General features: G+C 41.1%; 1 protein-coding gene across 3 annotated transcripts in view; it reads left to right on the top strand.

The window, feature by feature from the left end:
• Nucleotides 1-13,435, top strand: part of KCNAB1 (potassium voltage-gated channel subfamily A regulatory beta subunit 1) — a gene marked incomplete at its 5' end in the record, with an annotated part of 420,311 nt that overhangs the window by 26,038 nt on the left and 380,838 nt on the right. Inside the window, one exon of one of the 3 annotated variants that reach the window (XM_082625458.1) lies at nt 4,459-4,700. The exons of the other annotated variants lie outside the window; for them this stretch is intronic. Within the exon in view, the coding sequence (XP_082481584.1) occupies nt 4,459-4,700 (242 nt within the window). Of the gene's footprint in view, nt 1-4,458; nt 4,701-13,435 lie in introns of those variants that run through there. 3 annotated transcript variants of the gene reach the window in all.

Raw genomic sequence — 13,435 nt, 5'->3', positions numbered from 1 at the left:
ACCATCCAGGGCTATGTGAGCTTCTATTTGTGACTTCTAAGTCCCAGGGCCTCTTGCACCGCATCAACAGAACATGGTCGGAAGCATCACTCTCATCAGTTGGCCATGTCATTTTTCCCACACTCTGCTGACCCTGGGTTTGCATAATACTTAAAGATTCTGAACAGTATGTAATAATTATCATCCTGAGACACAGAAAGACAGAAAGACAGACATTACCTGTCCCCCTAGCTGCTCAGAGCCATTTCTTATAGTCTTATACTTGTCATTTAAAATTGATTTGCATTTGCATTGACAGCCAAAAGGACACACAGTTCCCTTATATAGTTTCTACTCCCCATCTTCAAACTGGGACTTTTTATGACAGTTTTCAACTTTTAGAACTTAGTGAAAAGAAACTTCAGTTTCAGACAAACTGGCTTTCTCGTCCCTTTCTCCTCTCTTGGGCCTGGTTCCATATTCAGAGGGCAGAAAAAAACATTGAAGGGGGCTCATGTCTCATTATTCATGACTGCTCTTCTAGTTCACCTCTGTTTCTTCCTTGGTGGGAACTCCACTGGAGGAACCACTTCTGTGGCTGATTTAACCAGTGGCTAGTGTAAGTGATTGAACAATAGATACAACTTTACTTGGGAATTTGAGTTTCTCTTTAACTCTGTCCTGCTGCCTGATTTCTCTTCTAACTTTTCTGGCCTTCTCTTTGTAAGCTTTTATTTCTCTCTTGAGGCTCAGAGCTTTGGCTGCTGGGGTGAAAATGGAAACAGACTGACAAAGGGGAAGGTAGCTTTGGGGAATTTAAAATTCAAGCAAGTAAACCATTAATATCTTTGAAGTGTCGATCGTGCACAGAACACCATGCTGATTATTATGGAGGTCGCAAGCTTTTGCCAGATACAGTCGTCCCTCCCCTCAAAGAGGAGTAAGTCTAGAGGGGGAGTTAGATGTGCACTTGCAGGAGGAAGTATCTAATACTCTGGGGCAATATATTATCATTCTGTGTTTCTCAAGGTAGGTACAAGTACCACTGATGGACAAGGAGATGATTTTAGTGTGTACACAGATAGGGCATTAAATAAATTTGATTCCAATTGTGAAGGTGGTATATTCCAGTTTCAATTTCCTCTCAATTCTTCTGATAACCTAAAAAAAAAAGAGGAAAAAAAAGAAAGTCTCAGATCTGTGTTAAAATACCTTAAATACCTCTCTAACTCCTTTTAATCTTCTCAATAAAAACTGAAAAGATAGGACATTTGGACACCAATAATTTCCACCTACAATTTAATACTATCCTTCATTTTAAATTTTATTTATTTTTTACAGTTTGCATTCTATTTTATTACAAGTGATAAAGTTTTTCTTTTTGTGATGCTTGTAATATAATGTTTCCTTACTGAATGTCTTAGTTAGGGTTGCTATAACAAATTACTATAGAGTATGTGGTTTAAGCGACAAACACTTACTTTTCATAGTTCTGGAGGTTAGGAAGTCCAAGATCAGGGTGTCAGCATGGTCAGGTTCTGCTGAGAGCCCTTTTCCTGTTTTACAGACAACCATATTTTGCTGTGTCCTCATATGGCAGAAGGAGAGTGAGTTAGCTCTCTGGCCTCATCTTGTAAGGGCACTAATCCCATTCATGAGGGCTCCACTCTCATGAGTTAATCACCTCTCAAAGACCTCATTTTCAAATACCATCACAATGGAGATTAATTTCAACACATGAAAATTTGGAGGGACACAAACATTCAGTTCATAACATTTAGGTTAAAAAACGCAAGCTAACTCCAAACAGTAAATAAATAATGGTACAGGTGTTACAAAAATATGGCAGAAACCATTGGGGATGTGCAAATGTTTGGGAACAGTTTAGAATTGTTAAGTGAATGCCTTAGAAGTGAATTGCAAGATGAATTTCAAGGAATGATTGTATACCAGGGGCTGGGATCTCGGGGAAGAATTCCTAGAGGAGGTGAGCTTTAAGGGAACATTTGAAGGGACTGGCTAGAAACCAAGTGAGCAAAGATATGGTGATTGGTGGGCTGGGAGCAGGAAGCCTGTTGAACTGCATGAACCATTCATGTCCAGGAGTCATGGTTGGAGGAGAGTCACAGCTGGAATCACAAGGTGGAAGGACCTTATATGAGGAGACTTTTTGCTTTTTTTAAAACTTTTTATTTTCAGATAATTATGGACTCACATGCAGTTGTAAGAAACAATACAGAGAGATCCCATATCCCCCTTACCCAGTTTTCCCCAACGATGACATCTTACATAACTACAGTTCAACATCACAATTAGGAAATTGACAATGATACAAGCCATTGAACTTATTCAGACTTCACTCATTTTACATGCACTCGTGAGTGTGTGTGTGTGTGTGTGTGTGTGTATTCTATGAAATTTTAGCACATGTGTAAATTGGTGTGTCCGCCACCATAGTCAAGACACATAACAGTCCCAGCACAAGAAAGCCTTGTCTACCCTTTTATAGCCAGAGGTACCTTCCCTGCCTTCTTCCCTCTCACCTGGCAACCACTAACTGGTTCTCCATCTCTATAATTCTGTCAGTTCAAGAATGTGATATAATTGGAATCATACAGTGTGTAACCTTTGGCATTGGCTTTTTGTCATTCAGCATAAGATTTACCCACAATGTTTGTATCAGTAGTTCATTCCTTTTTATTGCTGAGTAGTATTCATAACGTGGACATACCGTGGTTTACCATTCATCCTTTGTAGAAAATTTGGGCTGTTTCCAGTTTGGGGCTGTTATGAATAAACCTTCTATGAACATTTGTGTACAGGTTTTTGTGTGAACATAGATTTCATTTCTCAAGAGTAAATTTCTATTTCATATGGTAAGTTTGGTGTGTTTAGCTTTATAAGAAACTGCCATACTCTTTTTGGAAGTGGTGGTACAATTTTATATTCCTACCAGCAGTTTATGAGTGATCCAGGTTCTCTGAATCCTTGTCAGCATTTAGTGTTATCATTTTTTTTTTTTTTTTGCGGTATGCGGGCCTCTCACTGTTGTGGCCTCTCCCATTGCGGAGCACAGGCTCCGGACGCGCAGGCCCAGTGGCCATGGCTCACGGGCCCAGCCGCTCTGCGGCATGTGGGATCCTCCCAGTCCGGGGCACGAACCTGTGTCCCCTGCATCGGCAGGCGGACTCTCAACCACTGCGCCACCAGGGAAGCCCCAAGTGTTATCATTTTATTTTAGCTATTTTGATAGGTGTGTAGTGATATCTCATTGTGAATTTAGTTTGCATTTTCCCTAATGGTTAATAATTAAACATCTTTTCATGTGCTTATTTGCCATTCCTCCTCAGTGAAATGTTTGTTTATACCTTTTGTCCATTTGCTCATTGGATAGTTTATGCTTTTATTCTTGAGTTTGAGTTTTTGTTTCTTTATATGTTCTAGATATAAGTTCCTTGTCGGATATGTGATTTGCAAATACTTTCTCTCAGTCTGTAATTTGCTTTTTTCATTCACTTTACAGGGTCATTCACAGATCAAAAGTTTTGAATGTTGATGTGATACAATCTATAATTTTTTCCTTTTATGGATTGTGCTTTTGGCATCAAGTCTAAGATTCTTCTCTTAGCCCTAGTTCCTGAAGGTTTTCTCCTATGTTTTTACCTAGAAGTTTTCTAGTTTTACATTTTATATTTATGTCTGTGATCCATTTTGAGTTAATTTTTGTAAAAATGTGAGGTTTTAGTCAAGGGTTCATTAATTTTTTTTGTTTGTTTTTGCTTATGAATGTCCAGTTGCTCCAGCACCATTTGTCAAAATGCCTATGCTTCTATTGAATTGCTCTTGCATCTTTGTCAAAAATCAGTTGGGCATATTTGTGTGGGTCCTTTGCTTTTTAAGGTCACCTTATTAATATTTCCTATCATTTGACTGTAACATCTGAAAAAGAAAAATGTTAGTGGGTCTTTCACCCAAATGAATCATGTCACTAGTATAATAAATTATTTGATTATGGAATATTTGATGATTTAGAGAGGTCTCATTACACACTCATGAATCATCCCCAAGGCTTATGAGAAGAGAATATTTGGCCTATCTCCCACCAAAATATTTCCTTTTACCTAAATAGAAAGACATGGGGAAGGGTGCCCATATTTTTTTTCCCCCAGGGCCAATAAGGGGTTGCTTAAGTTCGACTTTGTAAACTTTACAGGGACAAGAAATGCGATTGGCCTTGGTCAGGCTTCGTTTTGCACAGGCTTTGGCAGGGACTTATAACCAGCAGAATAACCAGCAGTTCTGCCAGGAGCTTAGGAGCCTGCTCGCATACAAAAACGATAAGGGACATCTAAGGAAAACAAGCTGCTCCCTTTTAGGGACACACCAAAGCTAGATAACCCAAGATAATCATAGCAAGATACAGCCAGTCTTAGAGCTAGTTACTGTGAAGTTAGCTTTGCTTCCTTGAGTTTTTGAAGCATGCATCTGTATAAACCTGCTTGTGCAGACATCCCCAGCCCCAAGCTGGGTCTGCCCAAATCCAGCGAATCGGCTCTGAAATGTAGACGGCACCTAGCAGTAACAAAGCCTCCGCCTCAGGCAGCCTGTTGGCCTGTTAGGCCCAGTGGAGCAGCGGAACGGAAATATCTGGAGAAGTTTTTACGTGTCCATGGAATTTCGTTGCAGGAAACCACCAGGGCAGAGACGGGCATGGCTTACAGGTACTTGCTGGTTGCAATGTTATCCAACCAGGGCACTGCACTGAAGTCAGAGGTTGTTGTTATTAAAGAAAGAAGGATTGAAATAGCAAAAAAAAAATACTATATAGCAATAGGAAAAGAAAAGTGAACGCAGTGAGCCCTCTTCTTGGGCTGCCTTATTTTTTCAAGCTTTAATTTGTCCACTTTCTCTTCGCTTGAAAGATTACATAAAGATAGTCAAATTCACCTATGGAAGTTCCCAACCTTGTGCAATTAGAAATGTCTTTGGCTTGATACTTAAGCAAAAGTATGTGATTTAGCAGGTCATAATGAAGAATGGGTGCTCTCTTCTTCTTAAGGGAATTTATAAATTAAGACTAGAATTTTTTTAATGCTGCCTGGCCTTCAAGGCTGTTATTTTCTTTTAAGCCTGAATCATGTGGTTGTGCTAATAGCTAATAAAGTAGTTCATGAGGCTGAGCAGATTCTTGAAATGACAGCACTTTTTATCAGTGTAGCCCAAGATAAATTACTGGTTGTTCTCTAACCTTCCAATACCATCATTTATTCTGTGAAAGATTAACAAAAGGGAGAAATTTTCTCCTAGTATGGGGTTGGATGTATAATCTTTTAAAATTGCTCTGGAATGGGAAGATCATTCTTTTTCTGAGCAATTATTGTTCAAACCTCTATAAGATATGTCTGTGCTTAGCTAAATCACCCAGCTGTACCCGCACAAGTACTTCCTTGACAAATGCCTAGAGTTTTAAATATCCAGGAAGCTGAGCAAAAGCTGTTCAGAAGGACAAAGGTGCTGGAAACTGAAAACAAAAACAAAAACAAAAAACAAAACCCCAAGCCCTTAGCATTTATAAAGAACAGTTGTCTTAGCTCAAGTCAAAACTTCCAGTTCACAGAATAAGATTGTTTCTGCATAGACAAGATGTCCCTAAATGATTTTATTTTTCTATAATCAAAAGGTCTATTTTAATGCAGTACCTACTGCTCTAGTTATCAGCTAGTTTGATTAATAAAGCAATTTGCAATGAGATAGCTCATCTCTGGAGAGCAAAGTATTTCACACAGACTATGCAATAAAGGGCTCCTGCAGAAGAGGAATGAACTCTTCTAGGTTTATAGGGCGTATAAACATAAGACAGCTCACCCCATCATGCTTTAGAAGTGGAGCCTAAGAAGAATCCACCAACCTTTCCAAGAGAACCTATGGCTCCACACCCTGGGATGGAGGAGGAGATGATGTCATTCCTCACCCACCTTTCCTGAATCTGTCTTTACTAGAAGGAGCTGCCTTCTCTCTGCCTCTCCATATTCTCTCACTCTATTCTCCATGCTTTCCTTGACCCTCAGTGGTAATAGTGGTGGAATATAGATCTGGTGAAGATGGACTGTTTCACTGTTTGAAAAACAATCTGTCTTTGCATCTTTGTCCCAGGATGGGTGGTATCACCATGAACACTTCTATAAATCTTCAGAGGGCAGGCCTCTTTCTCTTAAAGTCCTGGTTTGAATATGTACTACATATTTTGTGATGTGTGCCAGTGTTCAGACAAAGATATGTTCTAGGACAGTGTTTTTTAAGCACTTATGGAACACAGGAATGCTCCCTTCAAATAGGTAAGAACAAAGGTGTCCTAGTTGAGGGTGGGGGCTTGGAGCCCACCTGCTTGAGGGGAGCAGTCATCCCAGCCTGGTTTCCCAGGCACACCTACAGATCCCATCCTCTGCATGGCTTGAGAGTACAGTTCTGAGGTGACTCTTCAAGATGCCTTGGAGAGCAAGGCTGGCAGGTCCTTCTCACAGAGGCAGGCTCTTAGGCAAGCATATGTGCCACTAGACCACATTCTAGTAAGAAATGGGACTTAGAAGATCATTGTTCCTAGATCAGAATATGAGGAGAGAAAGTACAGTTAAATAGATACTTGGCCCCAGAAAATAGCCAAGGCTTTGAATTATGATGAACATGCTATTCTCTGCCACCTCTTCCTGACACATGTCACCTTTACCCCTCCCCACTCCTTTCTCCAAATGTCCATAGTACTTTGTCTATTCTTTTTTCAAGGCACTTATTAAGTATCCTTATTTAAAACATTCTCCTTTAAGCATTAGGGATGGATTTTTAAGGAAGAGTATCCAGGTTCTCTTGGTTCCTGCCCAACCTGGCTTTTGACCTTGACTTCTTATAGGCATCGTTGGGGTTAGGTGAGGAGACTTTTATATTCTTCTTTACCTTGGTTTCCACCTCCCCCCAAGACCATGGCTATGTTAAAAGACCTCGTTCAACCTGCCTTTTCTATTTTCTTCTTTCTGAAGGGTATTATTTCATGTGTAGTGGAAAGAGAATGGGCTTTGGAGTTAATCAGGCCAGAGTTCAAATCCCAGCTCTTCTGCTTTACAAACTGTGTGACACTGGGAGTCATATAAGTAGGTGTGACATGTAAGTTCCTAACACACAGTAGGTGTTCACTAAATGTAGGTTCCCTTCCTGCTTATTCTGTGTCTCCTGTCAGTCATTCTGGGGGCGGGGGATGTAAGCCCCCTATAGCTGAAACATACAAATGGATAAGATAGAGTATTCTCAGAAAGAAAAGAAAGAATTAAAAACTTTGCAGTAATAACCCTGTGAATATGCTAAAAATCATTATGTTGTACTTTAAATGGGTGAATTGTATGTATGTAAATTATATCTCAATAAAGTGGTTAAAAATAATAAGAGAAGGTTTTAAAAAATCTGCAGTAATTCACAATCTGTGTAGGTTTCCATGCTGAGCTTAGAATTCTGAGAGGTCTGGAAGAGCCGGGTAAGCTGTTTTCTCTTCCTAATTTGGTCAGATGCCATTGCAGCCTTCAGCCCAATAGCAGCTGCTTGGGTCCCTCGATCATCTGTGAGAGAGCATTATGTTGTGTTTCCATGGAGACTTGGTTATATTTCTAACTAAGGGTGACCAGGGGAAGAAAAAAAATCAGTAAATATGCAAACACATGTATCAACTGAAAAGAAATGCGAGGAAATTGTTTGAATGTGGTGTAAAAAGTGCCAAGTTGCTGTGTCGATCCTTCTGTTGGCTTAGAATTTTCAGCAAAAATAGAAGTTTTTTGTGAATTCATTTTTTAAATATCTATGAAATAGTCACCCAAGAGGTTCCTTCAGTTATTTCTAAGAGGCTATCTCTATTACAAAGCATTGAACTCTGAGCCAGACAGTGAACCTGAGCTTGGGTCAAAGTAGAAGTACACTGAGAATTAGTTTTATGGACAAAGCACAGAAACAATCTAGATGGAGTAAGGATGCAGTAGACACCCAGCTTTGAAGCAATTTTATAATACATAAGCCGGGAGGAACTCAAATGGATGTAAGATGAAGGTCTAATCCAAGGGACCCCAAACTTTTTCTGTAAAAGGCCACATAGTAGATATTTTAAGATCATGGGCCACATCTGCCTTTGTCCTACCTGCTGAACTCTGCCCTTGTAGGTGGAAGCAGCCATCGACAATAAGCAAAAGAGTGGGCGTGGCTATGTTCCAATTACACTTTACTTATGGATGCTGAAATTTGAGTTTCATATAATTTTCTCATACCACAAATCTTCTTCCTTTTTTTCCTCCCAAACCATTAAAAAAAAAAGCCAATCTTATCTTACAGACCGTATGAAAACAAGTGGCAGGCCAGATTTGGCCAGTAGGCCATAATTTGCTGACCCCTGGTCTAAAAAACAAAGCTTTCAGTTGTACAGACGATTTGTTGTGTTTATTTATTTATTTTTAAACCTCCTTGTTTCCAGAGGTATTTAAGGTGCCCAACTGCATATGATTCAGAAAGATAAAAATAAATTAAAAAAGAGGTAATTCACTGGTGGTCCAGTGGTTAGGACTCCGTGCTTTCACTGCTGAGTTCAATCCCCTGGTTAGGGAACTAAGATCCCACAAGCCACGTGGTGTGGCCAAAACAAACAAAAAAAGGATGAGACCTAGAAAGATTAAGAACAGGAAAGGAAGGCAGCCTGGGGTGACTGAGGGTGACACGGGCAAGCCATGCCCTTGCACCTGGATTTGGCTCTGTGCTTTCCAGTAGCACCAAGCTGGGAAGAGGGCCATGGAGCTCTTTACAGAAGTCTCAGAGTCCTTTAGGTGAACACGAGCCAGCTGCTCAGGGATGGAACACTTCTCTCTGATGTGGAGACCAGAGAGAAAGTTCTCTCATGGTTCTTCATTGTGTAATTAATATCTTCAAAAAATATCCTTATAGTAAACACAGCAGTGGGATTCCTTGGGCTCTTTCTCATGGGGCCCCTAATATTAAAAAGTGGCATTATATAAAATAACAGTTCAGTAAAAGCAAGTGGGTGTGGTGGAAGAAATGACATTGGTTTAATGGAAACTACATCAATTAATTTGAAATTATTTACACTTAAAAAATTCCCCAATAATAATGACACAGATTTTGCTATTTTATAATGACAGGGCTTGTCCAGGTTCATGGAATGAAACAATTGTTTCTCACATTTAAAACAAATGCTATTTGCCAACCAAAGACAAAATTTTCTATAGCCTTGAGCAGAAGGTGGGAGGGGACAAAAGAAGAAAAGGAGCGGTAGGGCGAAGTTTTGGAATTATTGATGTGGGACAGACCTCGGAGATAATCTGCTCCAATTTCTGGTCTTACAGCTGGAGAAAACTGAAGCTCAGAGATGTTGTGTTTCCAGCCAACAACAAAGCCCTTGTCCTTTGGGTCCCAGTCCAGTGCTCGCTCCATAATCCATATTTATTCCCAGCCCTCCAACCCCCATCCCACCCTATGCCAACACACACCCTCACACACACACCCCACACCATACACATGCCATACACACACACCACACACAGAGACACACCCCTACCATACATACCCTCACACACATCACATATACATACACACCCACATACCCCCTTAATCCACACACCACACACACATACCCATACCCCCATACCACATATACACACCCCACACACACTCCATATCCCCACACACCACACACACACACACACATCACATACACAAACATATACACCCATACACCACACACACACGTACACACACACCCACATACCACACACCCACCCCCACACCCACATACCACATATACACACCCCACACACACTCCATATCCCCCCCACCACACACACACCCCCACACATCACATACACAAACATACACACACACACACCACACACACACTCCATATTCCACACACACTGCACACTCACATCCCACACAGCCCCCACGCACCTCCTCCCCTCCCCAAACCCCCTACACATTCCATATCCCCACACACACCACACACCACACGCTCTGCCTCCCGGGGATGCTGCAGTCCCCCTCTAGTCCAGTCTTCCAGGCACTGCTCTCATTGCTCTGCTCTGCAGTCTGCCTCAATCCTACTTCTTGGCACACTGGCCCTCCATCCCTGTCCTGAAACATCGAGTCTCACTCATCATTGCTTTCTCCATCTAGAATATTCTCACACGTCCCCCTTGCCGAGACAAATCCAAACCACAGGCTCTCCCTTCCCTCTCACAGAATGACCTGTCTTTGTTCCATATAGTTTGGATTGTTTGTGTGTGTGTGTGTGTGTGTGTGTGTGTCAAAAGTATGCTGTTGTCACCTTGAGGAGAACAACTAGAGCTTGTACTATTTTGCAATCCTCCTGTGCTTTGCACTTAGATAGTGTGTATTGCTTCTTTGAGGTGTATGCATTCAGAAGTTGGGGAACAGAAAGAAAGACTCCAAAGACAAGTAGGAATGTCCCTTTCCCCCATTTATAGTGCTCTAGCCCCGTATTTTCTCCTGTATCTTAGATACAGTATGTTACTTAGCCTTGCTGAGTCTCAGTTTCCGCTTTTGTAAAATGGGCCTAATTCAACTTACCTCATGACAATGTAAGAATTAAATGAAGTCACATTTATGAAAGTGCTTAGCTCACTGCCTGCCATGGTGGGAGCCTAACAAACAGGGTTTCCTCACTTCACCTCCTTCTTAACCAATCCTAGGAATCCATCATTTAGTCATCTTTCAGAGGTTGAAAGAAAAAGGGTGTGGTGTTGTATCTAAAAAAGAGAGAGGGGCAGAAAATAAACACGTGTAATTAAATCTTGCACAGTTCTGAGCATATCACTCTCCTTTCTTCACTTACTTACATACATTCTTTTTTTGCTTCTACTATTGGAATATATTCTCAGGATCTATTGAGAAGGTTTTTTTTTCTTTTTACTTCACACATGGCTTCCTATGTAATAAAAACAGCCTCAGGAAACATTGGAATAAATTACTCTCCAAGTGGTGTAATAGAATGATAAAAATCATCTTTTATCAGTCTGTGTATTTCCAGTGCCTAGCATTGTGTCTAGAACAGAAATATTTGAAACAGAATGAAATTAAAAGGGCTAAAATACCCACTGGTACCTTCTAGTACCTCTCCCATTCACTTGCCACACTGCCTGAGAATTTCTTCAACTAGAAGCTCCAGTTCTCCTGTTAAAATGGAGGTGTGTAATCTAAGCTAATAGGCAGCAGAGCAAGAAGGAAACAGGACATCGGCCAGGCCGATCTGAAAACAGAGAAGATAGGAAAGAAGGTTCTAGACTGGAACCAAGGGGCAAGCTTGGGTGTCGGGGCGTGGCACAGTGGTACAGGGGCTGTGCGGGGACACCGGCGGGCAGGCCTGAAGAAGAGGGCGGGAAAGCTAGAGAGAAACCTCACTCACCTACCAGCTTGTAACAAAGGTGTCCTGGCAAAGTGTTTGAAAACATTCATTAACTGATAGAATTTTCATTGATCTCTAAATGAAGATTCTAATGATAAGTAAGAACTAGTTTTCACTCTGAAAACTCTTTCCCTGGGTTCTGTCAAAGTGAGAATGTGGTATCCTGGCTGGAGGATTTGAAGACCACCTTCCCCCCAGTGCCTTTCTCTGATCCTCTGATTCCTTATCTATGAAATGAAAATGCACATAAAGCCCTCCTCCCAGGATAGTGCTATTCACGCAGAGTCACATAGTGGAAGCTTAGGAAAGACTATCCCCCTCCTGACTTTTCCGCTTTTCATGATTTCCATGACAGTGTGGAAGTTGAAAATTATTTTTGTTCCTAAATTGAACTCACTGTCTTCCTCCCAGCCACCCCCTGCCCAACCCTCCAAACCCTCCTTCACTGCATACTCCGCTGACCTACTTTTTTCATGGAACGCTTGGCACACTCAGACCTGCTTGAAAAGTAGCTATGGCCATGGCCATGAAAATCAAAAACCTAGAAAAAAATGCTAGCTGAGCAGGGGGTTGTATTTTCCACATTAAAAAGAAAAAAGCCTACATGAGTTATTTTAGACTGGCCTCATTTTGGTCAGTCTCGGGGCCTGTGCTAATTTTCTCTGAGTCCTCTGGCTGTGGCTCTCCTGGCATCAACTGGGCTAGAGGAATGTGCAGACACTGAGATGGTCCAGGCTCAGAGCCTATGTGACTACTTGAAATCCTAAGAGCCTGCTGGTAAAGGACCTAGAAGGCTTAGTGAAAGGGGCCTGTTCAGAATGGGGCCGAATATTTATTTACTATTGAACGGAACAGAAGTTCTAAAACGAGTATGTTTTAGAAGTGTCAGTTTAGATAGAAAATGCTTTAAAATTTAAGCAAAAGTGAGAGATGAGTGCCCCTTGGATTTGAAATATTATTTTCATTCTGTTTTGAAATTTCCACTTGTGGTTTTCCAGAGGGAAATTTGCTTTATGCATAATGAAACACTGGAAATTCAGGGCTCAAGGACAACACTGTTATATGAATACTCCCTTTCTCATATAGGAAAAATTTTCAGCAGTTTCATATTAAGAACAAAGCATTTTGAGACCTGGTTTTCCTGCACAAGGAACAACTGTGAGTCAAATATATTTTTACCCAAGGGAAAAAACAAAAAAAACAAAACCTCTTCCTAAATTTCTCTGCAGTGCCTGTAAGTGCCACTAGGATGCACTATTTCATTAAAAAAATGAAGTGCTTCATTCAGTTCCCTGAACCACAGAAAGCAGAAATCTTTTAACTTTTTCCAGACAATCCTAGACCAGAACTTAAACTTGAATCTGTATATTTCCCTTGATTGTGAAAATTAAGAAGCATCCCTTTTTACATCACAATGGGAAATCTTCTATAGTGAGAAAAAGTAAGAAGTTATGACCAGTACACTTAGGATTCTGAGAATCTTGTAGCAGGGATATGTTATCATAACCTAACCCAGTTAGATATTTGATAGAGCAAATTTTCTACGTCTGGGAGTTTCCAAGAATGGGATTCTGAACCACACTACAGACCTCTGTGGGTGACTGGTGGAGAAAAGAAAGGCAGACATGTCATCCCCTTGGCCTTCTTTCAGAGAATGTTCTGTTGATGTCTTCTGCCCCAGCTCAAGTGAAAGCATCTTGTCGCACAGTTAAGATGGAGCAGATGTAGTGAATCTGGAAGGATTGTGTTGTCAGGATTGCCTCGAGAAGTCTGGCTCAGAACCCACGAATGTTCTTAGAACCACGACCCTGCAGGTCTGGCTCAGCACCAAATTAGAATGTGGTCGAATAATGGTGCCCTTCCTCCTCTGTAACCAGGGCTCGTTTTTGCTTATCATGGGACACCTCTCCACGCCTAACACTTTAGCCTCTCATCAGTGATTCCTCTGCCTTGCCCTTAGCTAGTTATCAACTGATGCTCCCTAAGATTTCAATTATA

The sequence above is a fragment of the Mesoplodon mirus genome (assembly GCF_964341445.2).
Source record: "Mesoplodon mirus genome assembly, chromosome: 6".
NCBI lineage: Eukaryota > Metazoa > Chordata > Mammalia > Artiodactyla > Ziphiidae > Mesoplodon > Mesoplodon mirus.
Note: the sequence above shows the minus strand (reverse complement) of the source record. Positions and strands in the feature narration are given on the sequence as shown.